This window comes from Branchiostoma floridae, chromosome 7, assembly GCF_000003815.2.
Source record: "Branchiostoma floridae strain S238N-H82 chromosome 7, Bfl_VNyyK, whole genome shotgun sequence".
Lineage (NCBI taxonomy): Eukaryota > Metazoa > Chordata > Leptocardii > Amphioxiformes > Branchiostomatidae > Branchiostoma > Branchiostoma floridae.
Window position 1 is genome coordinate 23,260,324 of NC_049985.1, and position 25,163 is coordinate 23,285,486.

General features: G+C 43.0%; 1 protein-coding gene across 1 annotated transcript; it reads right to left on the reverse strand.

The window, feature by feature from the left end:
* Positions 1-572: 572 nt before the first annotated feature.
* Positions 573-25,163, reverse strand: LOC118420180. The gene is made up of 9 exons (XM_035826894.1): positions 25,100-25,163; positions 21,346-21,527; positions 8,746-8,865; positions 7,386-7,486; positions 5,207-5,354; positions 3,887-3,999; positions 2,587-2,934; positions 2,021-2,133; positions 573-868 (listed from the first exon to the last, which is right to left on the reverse strand). The coding sequence occupies exons 1-9, from the start codon at positions 25,161-25,163 to the stop codon at positions 573-575; spliced, it is 1,485 nt and encodes a 494-aa protein (XP_035682787.1).

The following is a 25,163-nucleotide window of genomic DNA, read 5'->3' on the forward strand; positions in this document are numbered from 1 at the left end:
AAGAAGATTTTGCTTAAATGTCTAAAAAAAATTTTGGGTTTCTCGTTTTGCTTGAATTTTATTCTCAATTTTCTTCCTGCAAGAATATTTTTCTTCACATAAGAATTGTCCATGGGGTAAGCAAAATGAGAAAAAATCATTTTTGGTAGTGTAGAACGCAGAGCTTGATGGTGCCCGCAAATTCCTCTCTTTTCAACAAAAACAATGAACAGAGGACCACGCCCTGTTCTAAGGATTGCAATGGCGTGCATGTTAGGTAAGGGACAACAGGTAGATTTGAACTCACGGTTTCTTGTTTCAATAACGCACACTATGGTTAAAATAAAGAACTACTCATATGGTCTCATGCATGATTTTTTTCCTTCCCATATACTTCTATGTTAGAATACTTGTTTTACATGGGCCCGTTCATGATGAAACTACAGTAATTGTCAGCATATTATTCATTCTACGTAGAGCACATTTACCCTATATTGTGGGTAAAATCGCCAATGTTTTTTTTTAAATTTAAATTCCATCTCGCTAGGCATAATTGAAAATAAGATGTCAAGGATGAGGGATATATCTGTAACTCACAGGGATGCTTGTTCACTAAGGGCATCTTCTGAAGACGTTTCACTGTTCCCTACGCCGCTGGACCTTTCGCTCTCCTCTGTTGACTCTGAGTCATGCCAAAAGCTGCTGGACTTGGTCTGGGTCTGCTGTGCGGAGTAGGTGCTGAAGAGCTTGTGGAAGTCAGACTGGGCTGCCTTTGCAAAGCTCTCCTGTGAATCTGTCTCACTGGCTTCACGGGTTTTTATGATTTTGAGTTGTCCTCCGAACTTGGCAGATGTGATGTAGTGGGTTCCCCAACGTAGGATGAATTTTTCTGGCAGAACAAAGATATGTTAAACTGATGTGAAATACATGGTTGACGAATGCACACACACACAGAAACACACACACACACACACACACACACACACACACACATACACGCACACAAACACACAGGCACACACCTACACACACACACACACACACACACATCCATCCGCACACAAACACACAGGCATACACCTACACACTCACACACACCTACACACACGTACACATACACAAACATGTAAGCAGTATGTGTACATTTCACAAGGTACTCCTTGCCAGGGAGCCGTCTTCATTGTACTGTAGACTACATTTGGTATCGGGCCAGCATAGTTATCATACGAGACACACGGCACGGAAAAACTTAAGAACTGAAAAACCAAAAACATACAGCCTGAAAAAATCCTTCACATACAAATGTATAGAGCAGCATCAGATTGGAACAAACTATCACATGAGCTGCAAACTGCGAACACATCCAGGATTTTCAGACGGCAGCAGGTGAAACATATGCGAGACTTAGCTAAAGACACATGAGGCTTGATGATTTTTGGATAAGGCACAATTGCGTTTTGTTTAATGATTATTTATTGACATGTTGTATGTGTGTATGTTGCAAACTGTATGTGTCCAAGTATTATGTGTATTACTCCTGGAAGATTAGTTGTTGCATTGATATGTTAACAACTAAAGGAGTCAATGAACAATAAACAATAAACAATAAACAACACACAGGCACATACAAACACACACGCATAAACACACACAAACAAGGACACACACACATACACACATACACACACATTTCCAAAACTTCCCGACCACTCTCAAAATTACTCGGTGCCGCGGGGTTGGACAAGCCCAAAATGTATCCTTAGTAATTCTTCGCTTCTTTTGTCGCATTCAAGCTGAATATTCCTGACTTTGATATTTTCATATCGAACTGGTGCAGACGGCTTTTAAAGACTAAAAAGCCACCTCGCCAAAACAACTCCTTAACAACCTTGATCAAATGCTCACGACTCACTACCAGCCATGATTGGGATAATGTAGGGAGATAATCAGTGGCTATGGATGACTTTAGAAGACATAACTATTAGATAGATGTAGATATAGGAGGAGGAAGATGAAAAACTAAAAGGTCTGTGTCACTCACGGAATTCCCTGTCCGCTCCAATGGCAAAATATGTTCCCGGGAGATTCAGGAAGTCACGCAGGAATGCCAGGTTCAAGTTCTCGGGGCCAACGAAGTCCAGAAACATTTCGTACCTAAAAAAAAGAGCTTCCATAATCCATCAAGTTCACAACCTATTTATGGAAATAAAAGTCACCTTATGGACTTATGGACCACGTGGATTTTATAACAATTAGAACATCTCTGCTTGCCCTTTACTAAAAAAAATATGATAATTATGTTTTCCCGTTGGTTTTTGCGAGTGTCTTCCTCTTGGTAGCAGAAAGGGTTCACGGAAAAAGCTTAGTTGTGCACCAGGACTGGCTACCTGGGCTGTCTACCTTGGCTGGCCATCACGTCAGGCTATTCAGATACCCCTTTAATATATAGCCCCATTTTTCCCCACTCGCACACACTACTTTGGAGCACATTCTGCATTTTTGCAAAAAAAATGTTGCCTTTCTAGTTTAAACAGGAAATATTACAAAATTTCTTAGAAATAGTTAACTCTACGAAACATTGGCAATAATGAGTGGTTACTTGCTCACCTGAAGACGTTCAGTTCCACCATGGCCATGAATGTGCGAGTGGAGGTCTCCGTAAGTTGAGCGCTTGCAAAGGAACTGGCGTCAAAGCTGGACGTTTCTGAGTCAAAACCTGCTTGACCTGACGTACCACCTCCTGCCGAAAAGATCAACCCCGCGAAGCCTCCTCCTGCCAGATGTCCCTGGGCCTTGTTCATCTCCTGCTGGAAGATGGACTTGGCTGACGTCACGGCAGACTTGTCCTCGAGGTAGTGCCTGTATTCCTCCAAGGAGCTGAAGGTGTAGCTCTCCATGTCGGTGTCGTATGTCCCCTGCACGGTCATGGTGTCAGGCACGTGGAACTCCTTGTAACTGAAATGACAATACCAAGCATTATCAGATCTTATCGCCTTCGTCAAAACTGAGTTTTAAAATCCCCCTCCGTACCGTGCAATAATGGACTCTCCCTCCGGTCATTTCGGCGATTTAATCAAGCTACCTGATTGGCTGTTCACTAATTGAATCCATGACACTGCAAAAGGATCCACATGGCAAATGGACACCTCTTGGCTGACTACACTCCTTAGCCAGTTTGGTACTATCTCATGTCATTGTAGGATATGCTTGGAGTTTACAGTCCAAGTGCATGGGGGTTAGCGACCTTCAGGTCAATATTCCCCTGGCCTGTGGAAAGTAATACAAAATTCCGCCTTAAAATTCCTAAATAAATCATTTCAAAGTCAATTATGCCACAAGTTTTTTAATAAATTCTTGGCCTATCTACCTGGTTTTAAAACCAGGTAGATAGGCCAAGAATTGCATAATTAAGCATTATATTGTACTGATTCTTGTACGTATGTGTTATTGAAATCCATTGGCGCATATGTTCAGGGCACTTCTATGTCAAACCTGGATCTATATGACCCAGTAAGGGACTGGTCTATATGACCTATTTTCCATTCCTGGTGCTAAAGCTACCCTGTAACAAATTTTAGAGTAGTTGACTTTTTCCTGACACAGAAACCCAAAATATACATTTTTTGGTCAAAATGGTAGAAATCCCGAATGTCACGACTTTTAAGTGATGTTAACTATGTGAATGGAGTTCCGTATGCACAAAGTTCACGATGGTTAAATTCGGCACCAAAGTTTCTATTCTAAGGGAGAGTATCGGGTTACTAGGGCTCCCGCGCGGTCCCCGCGGAGGGCTGCATGACGGTAACTGAAACATCTTCTGATATACTAGTATATAACAGTGAATTTCCAATAGCAATGATAAAGATAACAGTGAAACAATCCCTATCTCATTTTTTTGTGTTCCTACCCTTGCAGACCATTGCAGGCACGCTGGATGAGGCTCTTCTTCCTGGACTGTGTGGAGTATTCACCTCGACCGTCAAACCCCGTTCCCAGGAAGAGTGCCCCATCAATGATGTTCTGCAAGTTAGGCAAAAAAAAACACGTCACCAGTAGGGGTGTAAATGGATAATAGTCAGAACTCAGTACATCGTACCGGTACAAAACCGTTTTTCCTTATTGAACCGGTCCAGAAAAACCGGAGCTGTAAAAATTCGGTGGACCGGATGGTGGACCGGATGTTAGACGTACAAGAAAATGAAGAGGTTATATGGGCATAAATCCACATGTTTGGTGATTACAGGTTGAAGAAAATAGCGAGAGCGAAGTAGAGTACAGTTTATCGTAATTTCTACCAAGTTTTACAGTCAATTGTATTGAGCAGTTAGCCTTGTAGGATGTTAAAACGTCAGTGGGACTCAAATACTCCACCAAACAGATTTCTTTTAGCGGGATGGACCATTGTTCTGAGTATTGTCCATTTACAAGTTTTTAGATACTGAATTAGGTCCAGGTTCAGGTTCGGACCGGGACCTGAACCCCTGGACCTGAATTTTACCGGTACCCACCCCCAGTCACCAGATTTCTTTTTGTGCCTTCCCATAAAAAGGTTTTGCAGCTCCTCGACATGGTATACATAGTATCAGAGACACACCATATCGTCACACACGGAAAGATATCTGTTGGGTGCTCGCTACAGACATGTAACACGAAAGGGCGGTTACACATGCTATATTACTACCGATGCAGAATCGTGTCACTGTTACACCGAAGGGCTGTTAACATCAACTATCATAATTCCACCAGGTGCCATAATACCGCCACCTCAAAAAACGTTAGGATAGAGGTCTTCCCAAGATTGCCTTGAACACTGAATGTTATATATCCTAAATGTAATACAATTCAGATATTTAGGTGTTGAAGACTATCTTGAGAAGGCCTCTATAACAACGTTTTTGAGGTGGCGGTATAATGGCACCTGGTGGAATTATGCAAATGTATGTTATACCGGCAATACAGGATAAGATAGAGAAACTGGTGTGTTATGTCTAAGGGCAGTAATACCCGGGCTATACAGATACAGATACAAAAGTTGGTGTCTTACTACGAAATGAAAGAGCAGTTATACTGGCTCAAGAGATACATAAACAGGATTTTTTTTATCTAATACTATGCGGATTAAATCATATGGATGATAAACACAATACCAATCAACATAATTCTATGAAATGGAAATTATAACGCGTATAAATCATATCCGTTTAACTGTGGAAGAGCTAGTACTTACAGCACAAGCTTCTATAGGCACAAAACCCTCGTAACACGGGTCTCCCTCAGCATAGTTGGAACCGAAGCAGCCGTTCATCAGTAAGGGTCCAGTCCCATCAGTATAAAGCGCTGGTGACATGCCGTCAGAGCTTTCATCATCATCGTCACTGTAAAATAAAGCCTGCGAAATTCATTCCTGTTGTGGCGGGGGACGGAACTGACATTTCTCAGGTCACGTATAAGATGAGGATGACGCTACTTCACCTTTATCCGCGGGGTAACCTGTAACGTTATCCGTTGTTTTTAATTAAAAACATGTTCTTTTGGGATATCAAGTCGACGGTCTATGGTAACAAATTACGGTAGTACACTATGTGTATTTTCAAAATATTGCAGTTTGAAACCACCGTCATTGACTCGATATCCCTAATTAATAATAAATAGCCTGCTTTTAAAAACAACGGATATAGGTTACCACGCGGATAAAAGTGATGGATCACGGATAGGGCTGGGTACCGGTACAGAAAATTCAGGTCCAGGTCCGGTTCAGGTCCAGAGGATCAGGTTCAGGTCCGGACCTGAACCTGGACCTGATTATAGTAGAACAGCAGTGCTATATCATGCATATGAAATTTTGGAGAGCTAGAATTAACACAGGTCTCTGTGAGTGTTCAAATTGTAGTTCAAATGATAGCTATCCATACGCAAACAACTAATATGCAGAAAGGAAACGGATATGTAACATTACACCACTTGTTTATTCTGGGACATACTCTTACTTGTCTGAAAAAAAAATAAACACTGGTTCTTTAGCTTTAATCTAATACTTGTGCTGTTTGTGTTCTTTCATAATTAGGTAGTAATAATACTTTCATGATGAGGTCGCGATCGTCACAACTTCCAAGAACCAATATTGAATCGAAAAAGCTAAATGCTAAATGCTGGTACGTAAGTCTTCTAATACTATATGCTAAATCAGCATAGTTAACACAAGAGAGATCAAAGAAACTTTTGGTAATCAACATTAACATCAACATCAACAAATAGTCTTGTTTCCATTTCTGAACATTTCCTAGTTTCTACTTCTTCAGGTTCCTTCTCTTTAACAGTTACTTAATCTAATACTAAGTCTTGTGTTGTTTGTGTTCTTTCATGATTAGGTATTGTTGTCGTTGTATGGTGGATTTAGGCTATTCAAGCTCATGGAAAAATAAGCTGACTATTGGCAAAAATGCACGTAAAATATATAGGTAACCTGATTTGCTGTTTACTTGGTTGCCATTTTCGTTCCCGAGTCAGGCAAGTGTATTAATTTACACCAGTGCAAGTATATACATGTGTCGCATCATCAGCCACTTATCAAAGTTATTTACATGTAGGCACTTACTCAAAACTACCTAAACTCACATCTCCGTCTATTGACCCGTCCTTAAACCGTTTTAACTTTCGAGATATATTTACAGCTGCATGTAGCAGCTCTGCTTGGCCATAAAATATTATCAGTCTTGGTCTTGGACCGAAGACCGCATGTAGCAATAGCCTGTTACTGACGTGAATTTTCGAATCCGATTCGGTCCAACATCCGGTCCACGCTGTCACACCGGTACACTGTACCAATACCCAGCCCTAATCACGGACAAGGGGTCTTATCGAGTTCCTATAATTTTGTTTACTCGTTGCTTACGTCACATACGCGTAAAGTCAACTGTCGAGTGCAATTAAGGCAGAGATGAGGCTGAAAGTGTGATTCGGACAAAAATTTAGGTGAGTCCAATTTCATTAACTTAAATCTTATCAACATTAACTAACATAGCTATTGTTTTTCCATGAAAAAAATAAACGACCGATAGTGATTATTTGTGTGCTGCAACAAAGTGGCTCAGTACATCAACCTAAGGTGTACAGCTTTGCCGCTAAGAATAAAAATGGGAAAAATGCGGCTTCAAGTAAATCTTTTTCGTTGCTTGATACAAAATTGGCAAAACTAGAACTTAGTAGAAGTATGTCAATGTACATACATCTTCACCAATGTATGACAATATCATGTTTAAACTGATGCAAGCTACCCTTTCGTCATTTGTGTAGTACCAAAAGTATTCACTCTGCCACTGAGTAATTATAATGTTGAACTTGAATCAAATTTCAAATGTAGGTTAAAAGCCTGTAGCACAAATTATTATTAAATAATAAGTACAAACCCATCATCTTCCCGATCAAAGGCAAGGCGAAGTTCGTAACCAGCCGGTGAGAAGGTATCTCCAGTGTTAGTACCTCTGCCATGAATAAGCTGTACTCGGGCCTGAGTGAGTTCACAGAAAGAATGACATCAGGTAGATACAGTACTTTTTTCACTGATTTCATATAGAATAAGAATAAAGAACTTCGTATAAAACCAAATACATTCTGTCAATCTACGATAACCATTTTACCTAGTTGTAGTAGAATGGGTCATCCGCAACCACAGATTACAAAATTCGGTCTTCTTGTTGACCAAATTGAAGCTTCCATAGTTTGAGTTTATCAATATCCACAATTAGCTGAACAGTATACAAGTGCATTGCAGATCCTCTTTCTGTGGTCTTATCAACATATGCATGTAACTGAACAAAACTACCTGACACACAAAGAATACCAATTATGCAGAATTTACATGTACATAAAATCAAAAGGTCAGACATCGAAGTTAGGGCTGCCCATTGACAAGCATGTTGAAATACACTGAATGAAGGCTTCAAAAAAGTACTAACCTATATTTCAATCTTAAAAATTCTTCTCCACCAGAAAGTCACTTGGGTCTAGTTTACACAATGTATAACCATTCAAATAAAGCAGAGGGTTGTTCGGCTCATTCTCCGAGAAAAGCTCGCTCTATGAAAGAAACCTCACCTTTGACCCCTTTTCCTCCTGATACAACCGGTAGCACCCTATAACTAAAACCTGTCATGACACCAGCTAAACTGCTAAATTGAACAAATTTTGACCCAAACAGGAAAGCTTAGGCCCTACCTGTCCCTTGTAACTCAAAAAGTACACAAATTGGGCACAAATTTTCAAGGAAAAGAAGGATTTTAAGTCACCCATTTTTTGCCCTCTACCGCGCAACGCAACTCGGACGTCAGCCCAAAAGTCAGATACAACATAAGGCGTAACCTAAAATCCATATGCGAGGTCAATGTGGCAAACAAAAGACTGTCCATCATAATTAGCAGTTCAACCAATGATAGTATGGCAATTAAGAAATCGAGCAATAATGGCTGCATGTCTGTGAAATTTTTTGCATTATTATGTTTTTATTTTGCATCTTCTAAGGGACTATGGGATCAGTCAACGCGACTCTAAATTGCTACATCCTTCGGAACATAACACTTAACTCATGATATTATTATTTGATCTTATACTGTGAAAATCTGTGTACATGGTTTTGTGGGAAAACTAAATGGGAGCTGATTCTAGAAATACGTTTTGTCTGTTTGCCTCATTGAGCTCGTCTTTGATTTATCATCAGAAAGAAAGATCGAAAGAAAAGAAAGAGAAATGTGTACAACAACATCTCCTCACCTCTTCAATATCGCCACCTGCGCTGGACAGGAGGTCTCCACCTCGCGCCAGAACCTTGTCAAATTCTTCATCCGCCTTGTCAAACTGTCCGGAGAAGTAGTCCTCCAGGGCACTGACAACCTTTCACATACAAAAAAAAATCAATCAGTATTTATTTAACGATCCATAAATAGTTTCCTCGGGTTGGTAAATACTCAAAAATACTTCTTTCAACCATCATCAGGATAGAATTGCTGGATCTACAACTCATGTGAGATGAGGGGTGGGGGGGTGGGGGTGGGGGAAGCGGGTACAGACTGAGTCACGGATAGCATTCTCACTGCTGCAGCGCCACCTACATCGGCTATAAGTATAAGTAGCAGTGAGAAGGAAATTCTACCCTAATGACCAGTGTCTGATAGACACCGGTTGTGTTTGAAGAACTTTGCTATTTGAGTATTTTACGATATCTAGTAATATACAGTGGTGGCCCCGAAAGAACACCGCAATTTCTTTAAAGAAGTAACTTATATTCAACTTCCTGATTTATTGCCGCTGTGCAATATCTATCATGACGATAGCTTATAATTCTTGTAAACTATGTATGACATGAATGCTAATTTTCCAGCTATTTTACACAAATTACAGTTTAGCTGAAAACCAGGTCTTTTTAATTTTTCGAATCTGCCGAGGATGTTTTTGTTATTCAGATAACCAAACCAAAGGCTGAATGTCTGACACGTTCCTAACTAACTATTGTAACAAGGTGGATTCCTACCTTTAGTGCTGTTGGCGCTTCTCTCTGACCTCAGTGATCCTCTAGACTGCGAGTAACTTGTCGCGTAACTCTAACACTACTAGTAACCGAACCTAACTCTAAGCGTGCACGCTTCTCAACTAACTAGTCTCAACATGAACTGGAACTATAACAACAGGGGTCTTCCCTGACCTCTCTTGACCGCGCCTGATTCCCCGGTTACACTTCCCCCCCCCCCTTTCATAAGACACGTCCTTGTGTCTCGTTAAACGTTCAATCTGTCTGGGGGTCGCACCCGCCTCCTGGACCGGGTAAGTTCTCGAGGAGTCGGCGGTGCCGGTGCGTCACACACCCTCTGCTCTGAGTCCTCGTGCATATGGCAGTGCCACTCCTTCTCAGGGTCCACCGTCGCAGCCTGTTCCGGAGACAGCCTTCTCCAGGTATCAAGCCATCACACTGTACCCAATCCTGGGGCTCTACCTCCTCTTTTAACTCCTCCTGCACCTCTGTCTCCACAGCCTCTGCTCCTGCTTCCTCCTCTTCATCAGGCTGTGCCTTGCAGGGTTTCAGCCGGTTGAAATGCACTATTATACGTTTCCTGCCTCTCTCCCTCTGAATTCTGTACGTCAACAGCGAGAGTTTCTTGACAACTTGGTACGGGGGTTGCTGGCGCAGTAAGCCACACTCGGTCTCCTACTTCAAACCCTTTGCCTGAACACTTGCGGTCATAAATTTCCTTCAGTCTTCGGTGAGCCGCCATTAAGTGCTCCCTCGTTCTGTCGTAAGCCAAAGCGAGCTCTTTCCTCAAATCTCTAGCTTGCTCACTCAGGTTTCCTGGAGGCTCCAGGCGGGCTGTCGGCCACATGATGTCGGCTGGTAGTCGTGCCTCCTCACCATACGTGAGGAAGAACGGCGTGTATCCAGAGCTGGCATGCACGCTCGAGCGGTACGTGAAAAGTGCAGGCTGTAGTCTTACGTCCCAGTCAGTGTGGCTATCATTCACATACATCTTCAACATGTTCAAAAGGGTTCGGTTGAATCACTCAACCATGCTATCTCCCTCCGTATGATATGCTGATGTTCTTGTTTTGTCTATCCCCAGCTCTTCACAGAGTGTCTTGACAACCTCGGAATCAAAGTTCCTCCCCTGGTCACTATGTAACTGGTAGGGGATACCAAACCGGGTGATCCACGTATCCAACAAGGCTGACATACTGACAAGGCAACTGCCTCTACCGACTTGGTCAGATAGTCTGAGATGACCAAAATGTATTTGTTCCCTCTCTTCGTTTCTGGCAGCGGCCTGAGAAAGTCTATAGCTATTCTTTCCCACAGAAAACTGGGCTCGATGGTACCAGAGGAGCTCTTCCCTTCTTCCCGCCTGACTTCTTCCTAGCACAGTCCCTGCAGGCGCCGAAAAACAGCTCTACATCTACTCCCAGGCCTTCCCAGAAGAAACGGTCTCTCACTCTCAGGGTTGTCTTGTCTACCCCAAGGTGACCGCTCAGCACCCCGCCGTGACACTCTCGCTGCTCGGAATACTCGCCTGCGTAAGGCCCCTGGGACAATGAGCTGTAACTTGCTTGAGCTGTCTGATCGAATACCACCTTTTGTACAGCACGCCGTCCGTAATCTCCAGCCTCTCACTATCATCCCAGTAACGGATGCCATGTTTACTCAGCGGGGTTGGCCTTGCTGTCTTATCTGTGTCTCCTGCCTCTATCTCCCACGGAATGGGCCCAATGTCAGTGTCACCCAGCTGCAACTGTCGCAGGTCCTCTCCTGCCGCCAACGGAACCACTCTGGCGTCTCCAGATTAAGCTTGAACTGACATGACCACAGCTTGTTCGTCTGACAACCCACACTGCCGGCATGGCAACCGTGATAACGAGTCCGCATTACTATGACTCCTCCCAGGTCTGTGTTGTACAGTGAAGGGAAAAGACGCCAGCTTTTCCAACCATCTTGCGACCTGGCCTTCAGGCTCGTTATACCCTCTGTCCACTAGGACGGCGCTCTCGCCGCGCTCTCTCTGCATCCTAAAATTTGACAGATCGCTCAACGAATTGTATAGAAAAGAAACGAATCTTTTAACACTTTGTGTGTTTTGTTGACTTCCCTGTCACACTTCTACATTTTGTATAATATACCCAGTGTGAAAACGAATGTTACGCATATCCCATGTACGAGGGGTGATCAATAAGTTCTCGGCCTAACTCAGAAATAATAAGCACAACTCAAATTTTGAGGCACAACTTTATAGTATGAAGCCTTTTATCAATATCCTCCAAATTACAAATCATTGGAGTCATTACTTTCCAGGCATTCGTTTTATGCAAATTAGAAGGCAAGTGGCGAGAAAAAAGTGGTGTGAATTGTGATCAGACATGTGTGGGTCGAGTTCCCCATGCCGTAAATTCACAAAAGACATTGTCAAAATGTTTGATAATCATTCTCCTCCTATTTCAAGCAAAAAGAATTGGGTGTCTGACTTCCAGCAGCGCAAGTTCGATCGCACACCTCAGGTCAGGTCAATTGTCCCATTTTTACCGTTCTCCCTTACCTAACATTACTGGGTGTCGCCTGCAAAGTAATGATCACAATAATTTGAATTTTGGTACAGATTTATATAAGACGTTATACTTGACATCTATGTTTCGAAATCTGAGCTGTGCTTATTATTTCTCCGCAAAACCGAGGACTTATTGATAATCCCACGTACTTGTATAAAATCTTATATAAATGTGTACCAAAATTCAAATTATTGTGATCATTACGTTGCAGGTGACACCCAGTAACGTTAGGTGAGGGATAACGAAAAAAAAGTGGACAATTGATCTGAAACCTGAGGTGTGCGGGTCAAATTGTCTGATCACACTTCACCCTTCTTTTTCTCGCCACTTACCTTCTAATTTGCATAAAACGAATGCCTGGAAAGTAATGACTCCAATGATTTGTAATTTGGAGGATATTGATAAAAGGCTTCATACTTTAAAGTTTTGCCTCAAGATTTGAGTTGTGCTTATTATTTCTGGGTTAGGCCGAGAACATATTGATCACCCCTCGTAGGTCGCAGTGAAAGCGCAGCGCGATCGCCGTCTACTGGAAAGGGGGCCTTAAAGGACATAAGCCACTGTAGGGCATGACGATCTGTTCTGACTGTGAACGGAGTCCCGACTAAATAGTGAAAGAAATGCCATACTGAGTCCACGAGGGCAGGCAGTTCTTTTCTGGTTGTGCAGTATTTCCGTTCTGGTTTGGTCAGTGTAAGGCTGTAGTAAGCTATAGGATGTTCACACCCATCCACCTCCTGAGATAATACTGCACCAAGCCCCAAGTCGGATGCATCCGTGTCCAGGATGAATGGCCGTCGAAAGTCGGGGAATGCTAAGGTGGGAGACTCGGTAAGTTTCTGCTTTAACTGAGTGAAGATTCTGCATTCTTCCTCCCACATCATCATCTCTAGCTTGAACAGAGGAGACAGGGTTTATGCCTCTCAACCTGAGGACTCTCTCGGCTTTCCGAAGTTCGGCCGTCGCTTATTCTTGGTTCTACTCGGCAGCTGTGCCACACTATGCACCACTTCAGTGTCTCCATCCTCTAGTATGGGGGATCAGGTGTCCAACTTTAGTTCCTCGGAATAAAGTCAGAGGCGGAGGCAGCAAACTTCGTATGGGGACGGGGGGCGAACATTTGCTGTCAAAATTTTCAGCACCTGTAGCACCGAAGGCGATACGGTTCGCGCCGGAAGCGCGACAATCCTAGGGGAGTCCGGGGGCATGCTCCCCCGTGAAAATTTGAAATCTTGACCCTCTAAAATGCCATTTCCTGCGTTTTTAGGGGCAAATTTTGCTGCCAGACTAAGCTAAGTTTGATGGCAATTCCGTTAGAAAGACACATAGTTTTAGCGAGGGCAATGCCCCACAAATATTTTCGCAATTTCGAGTGCCGAAGGTGCGAGCTGTTGCAAAGTTTGTCTGGGGAAATTTTGAAATCTGGGCCCTCTGAAACGCCATTTACTGTATTTTGAGGTACAAATTTTGCTGGCAAACTATGCTAAATCTAATCATGCCATTTTTATTGAAGAAAGAGATGTTGGAGGGCGATAACCCACGCCTCCACAAATTTTCACCATGTCATTTTGCGCCACAGTAGGCACAAGCCATCACTAGGGAGTTCCAGAGATGTTTACCGTCTGAAATGTAATTTTCTGCATTTGAGGGCTAGGGGAACATTCTGCTTGTGAACTAAGCTAAGTACGATAGTAAAATTTCTCTTATAGTTTTTTGAGAGCAACGCTTCCGCAACATATTGTCCTGCGCCGAAGTCGCGAGCCGTCACAAGGTAGGTCTGGCGAAATTTTGAAATTTGGACTCAGGACTCTCTGAAACGTCATTTCTCACATTTTCAGGAGTAAATTTTGCCAGTAGACTAGGTTGATTTAATGAAATTTCCATCATAAAAAAATACACAAGGATTCAGCTTGATTTTTTTTTTGGGGGGGGGGTGGCCGACACCCCTGCCTCCCCTGTGCCGCTGCCACTGTTTTAAAAGTTACCGGTTCTGGGGACCTGTTGATTAGTCTGACTGGGACAGTCTCAGCTGATGGACAAACTACAGTCCTCGCCCCTTGAACTTCCTCTTTGTGTACATCTGTGGGTTCAAATGAGGCCGACAACCTAACATTTTTCCAACTGTTGTTGGCATCTTGCATGCAACCTGGGGTAAGAACCTCGTGACGCCCAGGAATGGTGACATCTTCCATCAGGCCTATATCCTACACACATTTGGTTCCACAGACCTGACCGTCAACTTGCACTGTTGACCCCGGACAGAGATGGTTTCACCCACAATGTCTAACACAGCTTGAACAGAACACATGAAATCAAGGCCCAAGATACATTTCTCCTGCAGTCCATGCACAACAAAAAGTCTCTTGGGAACAACTAATCCATTAATCACTAGAGGTGCCACAACAGATCCCAGTACCTTTAACATGCCCCCTCCAGCGGTGACAAATTTTTCCATACACGGTTTGAGAGGTTGGTCCCGCCCCCGAATCAAGTAAAGGCATCAATGTCGAAGTCCCACAATGAGACCGGTAAATATAACATTTGTCGTCTCACAGGCAAATCTTCATCGGATTCCTCGTGCACAACCGGCATCGGCGATGGTTTCCGGACGGGGAAAGATGTCTCCCAGCTTCTCCCATTTTTCCCGTTCATCCTTGTCTGTATTTGGATATCCCGCCAACAACAGGCCCCGGAGACGGACCTCGTAGTCGAGAAGGGACTCCCCGCCACCTCTGGTGAAATGAAACAGCTCGTCCAATGACCGCTGTTGCTTTATTCTGGCGCCAAATCTTCCCGTCATGGCCGCATGCCGCAGTCAGCGCAGCGTAGGTGGCCGCCGTTGTCTCCCCCAAGCTCTCCGCGTACAGCTTCAGGGTCGGACCCTCCAGGTGCAGCATGAGATACGAGGCCTGGTCCTCTGGTTTCCATCTCCTGAGTTTGGCTAGATGCCCGAACTGTGAGAGCCACGAGTCAAAGTTGTTGTTATTACTGGGGATTTTAACATAAAGGAGATTGATTGGTGTAGTGGGATGTCGACAGTGGGTACAGGTCACCATGGTCAGTTGTTACTGGATTGTCTGAATGACAACTTCCTCACACAACATGTCATGGAACCCACTAGACACAGGCTAAACCAGCAACCTTCAGTCTTAGACCTGGTAATTACAAATGAAGTCATGACTATAGGTAATCTTCAGTATGCACCCGGGCTGGGGAGAGGGGATCATTGCTGCTTAACTTTTTCCATAGACTGTGTGTTGGACAAAACCACAGAGTCTTTGCCAAGACGAAACTTTGGGAAAGGCAACTATGGGAAGGCTAAGGAGGACCTCAGCAAAGTAGATTGGGACGAAATGCTGGGGGATCTGGATGTGACAGGAGCATGGTCTCAGTTCTGTGGTATCGTTGAGAAGGTTGTAGATGACTGCATACCTTTGACGAAACCCAAACAGAAACCAAACAAGCTGTACATGAATAGACAGGCAATGAGGGCTAGAAAGAAAAAAAAGTAGGGCATGGTCTAAGTGGGCAAAGTCTGGTAAAGTTTATGACTACGTGAGGTATGCTAAGGCAAGGAACTATTTGAGGTCTTTGACAAGACAACTATGTAGTTCGTACGAACGAAAGCTAGTTAAGGATTTGAAAAGTAATCCCAAAGTGTTCTGGCGGTATGCAAAATCTCGTATGAGTACCAGACCCAAGATAGCTAGTCTTGTTCAGCCTGATAGCAATATAGCAGAGTCAGACTACGACAAAGCAGATGTGTTAAATAAATACTTTGCCAGTGTGTTCACTAATGAGGACATGGCCAATATTCCCAGTATGAGTACCAAACCAGGAGTTCAAACCCTTGACAGGATTATGACCAGTCAGGAAATAGTTAGGGATAAACTTGCCAACTTAAACCCTGCCAAGTCGGCGGGTCCAGATGATTTGCACCCAAGTCTTTTGAAGGAACTAGCTGACCAGTTAGCTTACCCGCTTACACAAATATTCAATAAATCACTAAGTGTTGGGAAACTACCTAGCAATTGGAAAGAGGCACATGTAACACCCATACACAAGAAGGGCAGCAGGACTGAGCCTGGTAACTACAGGCCAGTCAGTTTGACGTCCGTGGTTGGGAAGGTGTTGGAATCAATCATTCGAGACATTTTGGTGGATCATTTTATGGTTAACAATCTTTTCACTGACTCACAGCACGGTTTCGTCCCTAAAAGATCATGTACAACCCAACTATTAGATGTCATGAATGATTGGTCCCTAAGCCTGGAGAGGGGTGAATCAGTCGACTCTGTATATTTGGACTTTAAGAAGGCCTTTGATTCTGTGCCCCACCAGAGGTTATTAGTGAAGCTTAAAGCATATGGAATTGATGGTACACTTCTTACATGGATGCGAGACTTCTTACACCAAAGAAGACAGAGGGTTGTGATAAATGGTTCACAGTCTCCTTGGTGTGAAGTTACAAGTGGCATTCCGCAGGGTAGTGTACTTGGGCCGACTCTATTTGTTGTCTATATAAATGACTTACCCGATGTGATAACAAGCACAGTTAAGATTTTTGCAGATGATAGTAAAATTTACCGACCCATCTGTTCACATGCTGACCAGGTGGCTTTACAGCGTGACTTATGTGCGGTGGAGCACTGGTCAGAAATCTGGCAGTTACCCTTTAACGCTGGCAAGTGTAAGACTTTACATCTTGGAAGTAAGAACCAGAGGGCTAAGTACACACTAGGTGGTCATGAGCTAGAGCAAACTAGAGTTGAGAAAGATCTAGGTTTGGCAGTGGATGATCAGCTTAAGTTTCATGTTAATACTGCAGCAGCAGCTCTGAAGGGTAACCAGGTTTTAGGGCTAGTGAAGAGAGCGTTTACCAATTTAGATGAAAGTTCAGTACCCATTTTGTATAAATGTATGGTCAGGCCACACCTGGAATATGCAAATGTGGTCTGGGGTCCCCATTTTAGTACTGACCAAAAGATTATAGAGAGAGTCCAGCATAGGGCAACAAGACTGGTTCCCTCGCTGAAAGGGATGCCGTATAGTTCCAGACTCAGAAAGTTAAAACTACCAACTCTCAAGTACAGAAGGGAAAGGGGTGATATGATTCAGCTCTATAAGATCATGACCAAAAAAGAGCGAATCGATCCCGAGAGCTTCTTTGAGCTAGCAAACCTCGACAAAACAAGGGGTCACTGCTTCAAGATTAAAGTGCCACTAGCCAGATCTAATGTGCGACGCCAGTCGTTCTCCACAAGGACAGTTCGATTGTGGAATTCTTTGCCCGAGGAAGTGGTAACAGCAAACAGTGTGAACGCTTTTAAAACAATGCTGGACAAGTTCTGGGAGCATAAGAGATACAAGGAATGAAGATCTAGAGGTTGTGCCAACAGGCGGGAGCCTTACTACAACGAAGTATCCTCAAGGTATCCTCAAGGTAAAGTTGGCAGTCCGCCTTAAAAATTTGACCAGGAGGGAATCACACTTTGCCGCCATTTTTCCTCGTCCTTGATCACAGCTTGACAGCTTCCCGTGCGCGTACGTACGTTGACCGTGTCCTCCGCTGTGACCCACTTCTGACACCGGTGTAACAAGGTGGATTCCTACCTTAAGTGCTGCTGGCGCTTCTCCCTGGCCTCAGTGATCCTCCAGACTGCGAATAACTTGTCGCGTAACTCTAACACTACTAGTAACCGAACCTAACTCTAAGCGTGCACGCTTCTCAACTAACTAGTCTCAAGGTCTCAGAACACAGTATTTATACGCGACCCCCGTCCCCAAAAGTAGTTCGGGTTAAAATAGTGCACCGCAGTACTTGCAAAGGCCGTAGTTATTCTTCCGTGTACAACAGCGAGGTGGAAACTGTGGTGAATGGTAGAGGAATATATCGTTGTTGATACGGTATAAGTTGGATTACGTTGCTCCTTCGGCCAGCGGGAATTTGCGCCTTGATACTGTTACCGGCACTTCCTGTTCGTCGCCTGCAGTTCCATGACCTCCGCTGGGGGTCAAATCAAAGTGTCTTTTATAGAAAAACGAGCAGGCAAATCTATGCTCATTTTCAGATATGTTGTAGGTCGTACCCTCGACTTCAACATACTAAATTCTTGTAAATTGTATCTGCACCTTTCTATAAGTTTTGAGTCGTCGAACCACCTCACTTTGGGGTCCTTAACCATGTAAATCCCCATAGGCGGAAAACTGTGTTCTGAGACCTCAACATGAACTGGAACTTTGAGGTAGCAGAACACAGTATTAGTGGGCGAACCCCGGGGAGTATGACGCGGGTACATAAAATAGTACGGATAAACTTGTTGAAGGAGAGGTAAAAAGCCTTATTTGAGGGGCAGCCAGATATAACCTGTGCTACGTGGTCACGGAAGGTGTCGACTCTGAGACTGCATGGTTTGGATTGTGAAAGTTTTCTATTTTGTGTATAAATGCGCTCCATTACGCAACTGCCTTTCTAGCGTGAGCCGGCTGCAGTTCTGTGACCTCCGCAGAGGGGCATTTCAAAGAGGGCGTGAGAAGACGATACGCCGACAGTATTTTTTTGTTTTTTAATATATTGTGGCTTGTACCTTCAACTCAAACATATCCGATTTTGGTATTCCAAAAGTGCACCCTACTATATTTTTCATTGCGTCGAAGCTAGTCACCTTGAGGCCCTTAACTATAGAAATCCCCATAGGCCGAAAACTGTGTTCTGCTACCTTCAACCGCAACGGGTATTGGCCAAAAACTGACAAAAGCGTTATATTTGGGCAAAGTTGCTTGGTATGTCAGGTCCTGGCGTAGACTCCCTTGAAATAAGCCTGTTTGTTCTACCGTCAGACGGCCGTTGCCATGGCAACGGCCACTTTGGGCCTTTCCCTATGCTTAACTATGGGACTCAGTGTGAAAGCGCCTTTGGCCCGAAACCCGCACCCCCCCCCCCCCCTTTTTCTGCGGCAACTAACCTTGAATCTAACCCTAAATCACTCCTAACGTAACAACAGACACAGATTGTCTCCGTTTTAATGAAAAAAGCAGCCAGAATAGTGAATTTGATCAGATAATGAGACCATTAAATGGCCCGTTCTATAAGCCCTGTACGGCGCCTACCTAGTGGCAGGTGCCAAAGTATAAAGTTGCCGAAATCTCAGCAACCGCTTGAAAGTGGGGAAAGTTAATTGGCAGAAGTTTACATCTTTACTAGTTTTGTTGTCTGAACGAAAAAAAATCCAAGGTCAAGTTCGTTCAAGGTAGCAGAACACAGTATTAGTGGGCGAACCCCGGGGAGTATGACGCGGGTACATAAAATAGTACGGATAAACTTGTTGAAGGAGAGGTAAAAAGCCTTATTTGAGGGGCAGCCAGATATAACCTGTGCTACGTGGTCACGGAAGGTGTCGACTCTGAGACTGCATGGTTTGGATTGTGAAAGTTTTCTATTTTGTGTATAAATGCGCTCCATTACGCAACTGCCTTTCTAGCGTGAGCCGGCTGCAGTTCTGTGACCTCCGCAGAGGGGCATTTCAAAGAGGGCGTGAGAAGACGATACGCCGACAGTATTTTTTTGTTTTTTAATATATTGTGGCTTGTACCTTCAACTCAAACATATCCGATTTTGGTATTCCAAAAGTGCACCCTACTATATTTTTCATTGCGTCGAAGCTAGTCACCTTGAGGCCCTTAACTATAGAAATCCCCATAGGCCGAAAACTGTGTTCTGCTACCTTCAACCGCAACGGGTATTGGCCAAAAACTGACAAAAGCGTTATATTTGGGCAAAGTTGCTTGGTATGTCAGGTCCTGGCGTAGACTCCCTTGAAATAAGCCTGTTTGTTCTACCGTCAGACGGCCGTTGCCATGGCAACGGCCACTTTGGGCCTTTCCCTATGCTTAACTATGGGACTCAGTGTGAAAGCGCCTTTGGCCCGAAACCCGCACCCCCCCCCCCTTTTTCTGCGGCAACTAACCTTGAATCTAACCCTAAATCACTCCTAACGTAACAACAGACACAGATTGTCTCCGTTTTAATGAAAAAAGCAGCCAGAATAGTGAATTTGTTCAGATAATGAGACCACTAAATGGCCCGTTCTATAAGCCCTGTACGGGGCCTACCTAGTGGCAGGTGCCAAAGTATAAAGTTGCCGAAATCTCAGCAACCGCTTGAAAGTGGGGAAAGTTAATTGGCAGAAGTTTACATCTTTACTAGTTTTGTTGTCTGAACGAAAAAAAATCCAAGGTCAAGTTCGTTCAAGGTAGCAGAACACAGTATTAGTGGGCGAACCCCGGGGAGTATGACGCGGGTACATAAAATAGTACGGATAAACTTGTTGAAGGAGAGGTAAAAAGCCTTATTTGAGGGGCAGCCAGATATAACCTGTGCTACGTGGTCACGGAAGGTGTCGACTCTGAGACTGCATGGTTTGGATTGTGAAAGTTTTCTATTTTGTGTATAAATGCGCTCCATTACGCAACTGCCTTTCTAGCGTGAGCCGGCTGCAGTTCTGTGACCTCCGCAGAGGGGCATTTCAAAGAGGGCGTGAGAAGACGATACGCCGACAGTATTTTTTTGTTTTTTAATATATTGTGGCTTGTACCTTCAACTCAAACATATCCGATTTTGGTATTCCAAAAGTGCACCCTACTATATTTTTCATTGCGTCGAAGCTAGTCACCTTGAGGCCCTTAACTATAGAAATCCCCATAGGCCGAAAACTGTGTTCTGCTACCTTGACATCCGGGGTCTTCCCTGACCTCTCTTGACCTCGCCTGATTCCCCGGTTACACTATCACTGCCACTGTCGGTCACAGCCCACAATTTGAGTCCCATATAGAAATACATCATCAACATGTATGAACAAGGAGGTTGAAAAAAGGCTGTGAAAAGTCACCTACCTGAGTTTAGCAGGTGGAAAAGTCACATTAGCAGCGCAGTCTGACGCTTAAGTGTCCTTATAGTGACTTTGAAGATGCTTGTTTCGGCAAACAACCGACCTCACCCCACCCCGGGCACAACTTAACAAACTCTGGTGACCTTTGACCCCAATGCAGAAGAAATTGTCACACCCAAACTATGCTTACATTATACTGTCTAGGACTCTCCAAACATGGTAGAAAACCCATTTTATTTCAAAATAAAATAGAACATACACTGTCAGGTCATATCTCCAAAATGCCAAAGAAAAAGGCTTCTTACACTTCCTTTTGCATTAGCCATCTTGAATGGCATGAAAATCCCCGTTCTGCACAGGCCAATTAATTGTGACCTTTATTTAAAGGTAAACTGCCAACTACCTTTTCCTGATGATTCTCCACGACTCCCTCCGCGATTCTGTCCCCGAGGGCGTCCACCACCTTCCCGCCGACATCCTGAGCGGCATCCGCCACGAAGGAGGCCACAGCAGGCGGGACCGCCCGCTTCGCGCGGTGCGTCCGCCTGGCCGGGACTGGAACGCGGTGGATCTCCCTTGTCGGGACTGTATATTGAAAGGAAAATCATCTTTTTCACTGTGTTTAATAAGTGGCCTGGCTATAACAAGGCTTGTACATGTAGTTATAATATTTTTTGGCTGCTATTGATAAAGTCACTCGTATCACTCAAACACTTCTAGAAAAAAACCTAGAGTTCGGCGACATCATACCTCCATGAAATATTTAGAGCTTTTGTAAATTTTGTGCAAATGACTTACACATTTACATAATCTTTTAGTGATGTTTATCATAGAGTAACGTACACAGGTAACAAGTATAAAATTTCCATCATTAGTCATTCAGCGGTTTTGCGATGTTGTATATATAATGCAAGTTAGTTCCTCATTTGCATATTTGGTACCTGCTTATGTTCCACCGATCATAACTTATATGTGTTACATTTATTTAAGTCCAGGTATTAAATACAATGGCATTATAAAATTCCCTCATTACTTATTATCAAATGTCAAGACCATACCTTAAAATAGATATCCCGAATAAGAGATACTAAGAAATATCTGCTATGATAGAATATTCTCAATAATTATGCAAATGTAGTCCTATTTTGCATAATGAGTAAAACAATGTGTAAGGTACCTACACACCCAAATCATGAAAACCCCTTGTTCCCTTCTTCAGTTAGTCTTCCTCTTTAGAAGAAATTGACAAAAATGCCCCTGTTGTACCAAACTTGTCCATTAAGGGGCCCTTCTTTTGGAGCACAAGAGCTATCTAACACCCAAAAATCGTGACTTTATCTTGTTCAGAACACGGGGAAGCAACCGCAAGTTGCGCTGCCGTACCGAGAGAAGCCGCGAGGCGGCACAAAATATAATCATTTTCACCTTTCATCACATCCTACCAACACACCAAGTATGGAACCAATCCCCCCAGCCGTTTTCTTGAGTTATCTTGTTCACACACAGACACACACACGCACATACAAACGCTAGTGAAACAACATTTTGGAGAACACACACCTCCATGATCCATGAAATATTCTGATTATGTAAATGACTTTTACATCTGAAAGTTTATGCTAGGTAATGTATACCTTTAACTAACTTAAACAGGTCACAACGTTGACAATCCAATCATTTACTACATGTACTTAAATGAGTAAGGACACTTTCACATTAATTATGAAAATAAGGGACCTATTTGCATATTTGGTATCTGCTTATCTTCCACATGCCACATACTACATTATATTACATATATTTGAGTCCTATGATGGAAAATTCTGTAAATATAGATTTTTATCATTAAGTATGCAAATTAAGTCAAATTTTGCATTAACTTGCACTTCATTATGTACAACTCCAACATGCTAAATATCATGGAAATCCATTGTTCCTCTTTTCCGTTACACTCCTTGGAAGAGTTTGTCAAAATTACCCCTGCAGTTAGAGCAAGCCACTAGGGGCCCAAATATGCATCACTTCTTACTTACGTCACAAGCTATCAGCACCAAAAAATCAAGACCATAGAATGACGAGGTCAAAAGATACCAAAAAAAATCGATGTTCTACTGTAGTACCAAGGTCACACACCAGGGGGCCCAGAGTCAACATTGACCTTTTTCTTTCCAACACCTACCCACATACTAAATATGGTTAGAATCCATTCAGAGGTTATAAAGTCATGCTGACCACAAATATCCGGACACACAAGCACACAGACACACCAAAAACTATACCTCCATTTTTCATGGATATAAACTACATGTGAACAGACCAGGCTATCATTTGAGGGAAAATTTGCATGGCTTGAAGTTTTAGTTCTTGAGATGATCACACATTTGTTTCCTCCACTTCCTCATAGAATTATATGTATTACTGGGGAAATTGTAGCCACCTCACCACTGACACAACTCTGAGTGGATATATGGCCAGGGTAATTGATTCCTCCCTTGTGTACTGTGTACAGAGACTGGCCTTGACATGCACATTTCAATGTAATGCCCCAGAGTCCAACAAATACAATGAGATACTATGGCATTACACAATATCCTGATTGATTATATTTAAAAAATCCCAATGAGTATGGATGCATATTATTGTGTACTTCTTCGTCTAAGCTCTCTGCGTGCAAAAATTATATGTATTACTGGGGAAATTGTAGCCACCCCGCCACTGACACAACTCTGAGTGGATATATGGCCAGGGTAATTGATTCCTCCCCTGTGTACTGTGTACAGAGACTGGCCTTGACATGCACATTTCAGTGTAATGCCCCAGAGTCCAACAAATACAATGAGATACTATGGCATTACACAATATCCTGATTGATTATATTTAAAAAATCCCAATGAGCATGAATGCATATTATTGTGTACTTCTTCGTCTAAGCTCTCTGCGTGCAAAAATTACGGCAATCTGTTGTTTCTTTCTTCTATTATCCTCATTAGAATGTTTTGACAAAATGCCCTTGCAGATCCAAAATCAAATGTTAGAGGGCGCAAACGTGTTACACCTTGCATTATGTATATTTCATTTCGCACATCTTTGTCTGAGCTACCTACATACTGTGCCTAACATATGGCAATCTAATATACCTTTCTTGAGTTATCCTCCTTGGAAGTTTTTGACAACAATGCCCCTTCAATTCCAAACCACTAAGGGACCCAAACTAAATGTAACCTCATAAATCATCGCAATCATCGCAATCTATCCAATGTTTCTTTACACAAGTTTACTTGAAAAATAAAAGTTTCATTCTTCTTGAAATATTTTAAACAAAAATGCACCTGCCGTTCAGGGGGCCCTTAACCCACACCACTTATTTCTTACATCAAATGTTACATGTGATGTACATGTACATGTAACAAAAAAATCAACACTACAACATGTCCAGTACAAACATAGAAGTTCTGGTGCAGTACCGAAACCGCTCGCATGGAGGCCTCCCACATACATATCAAATATCACCAAAGTCGCTCGATACCTTCAAGGGGTCTATACTCCAGAAGGGAGTGTTATTTTCCGATAGATTATCTACCAATGAATTCATAATCAGCAACCCTTTTGCAGAATTTCACTTGTAGTGAATTACGCGAGGTGTGTTTGCAAAACTCACTGCAAAACCCATGGCCCATGCAAACCCTACCAATGCATTTCCTGTACGTATAGACACTTATTTCATGGTGAATATTTTCAGCATAAATGAGGGGCGATGTGCACGCCGATACATTCAAATGTTTAAAAGACATCGAACAACACAAAACAAGACGAGTTTTTAACATCGCCCCTCAAATTGGTTTTGTAACCGTACTTTTGTTAGGCCATGTCGGACACATTGCAGCCATAGGCTGAGCTTTCTTAATTGAATTAAAGAGTACTTTTCGATATACGCAAGATTTTATCGCATAATGTGAAGTAGCATGCGTGCTTTACTTCCTAAAATTAAAATCAACATCTGTCGGAAAACTAACACCCTTTTGTAGAGTTTAGGAATCCTTTAAATTTTGGCGCTCGGTCCGATCCAACAATGAGAAACAAGCGCGACTATACATTTATGATTTTTTATTTAAAAAAAATATAAAGATGTTGGAATTAGTTTTTTTGTGTGTACTCACCAGCTTGTGCTGCCATAACAAAGGCTGTGATCCCACAAACGCACAGCAGGACTTCCTTCCACAT

Excerpts from the sequence above, each read along its gene's own strand:
- LOC118420180 (XM_035826894.1), bottom strand. The coding sequence starts at position 25,163 with ATGTGGAAGGAAGTCCTGCTGTGCGTTTGTGGGATCACAGCCTTTGTT. Across the intron at positions 8,866-21,345 it reads TGGAGAATCATCAGGAAAAG|GTTGTCAGTGCCCTGGAGGA; the intron begins GTAGTTGGCAGT and ends TGTATGTGAAAG. Across the intron at positions 7,487-8,745 it reads CAGGTGGCGATATTGAAGAG|GCCCGAGTACAGCTTATTCA; the intron begins GTGAGGAGATGT and ends GAACTCACTCAG.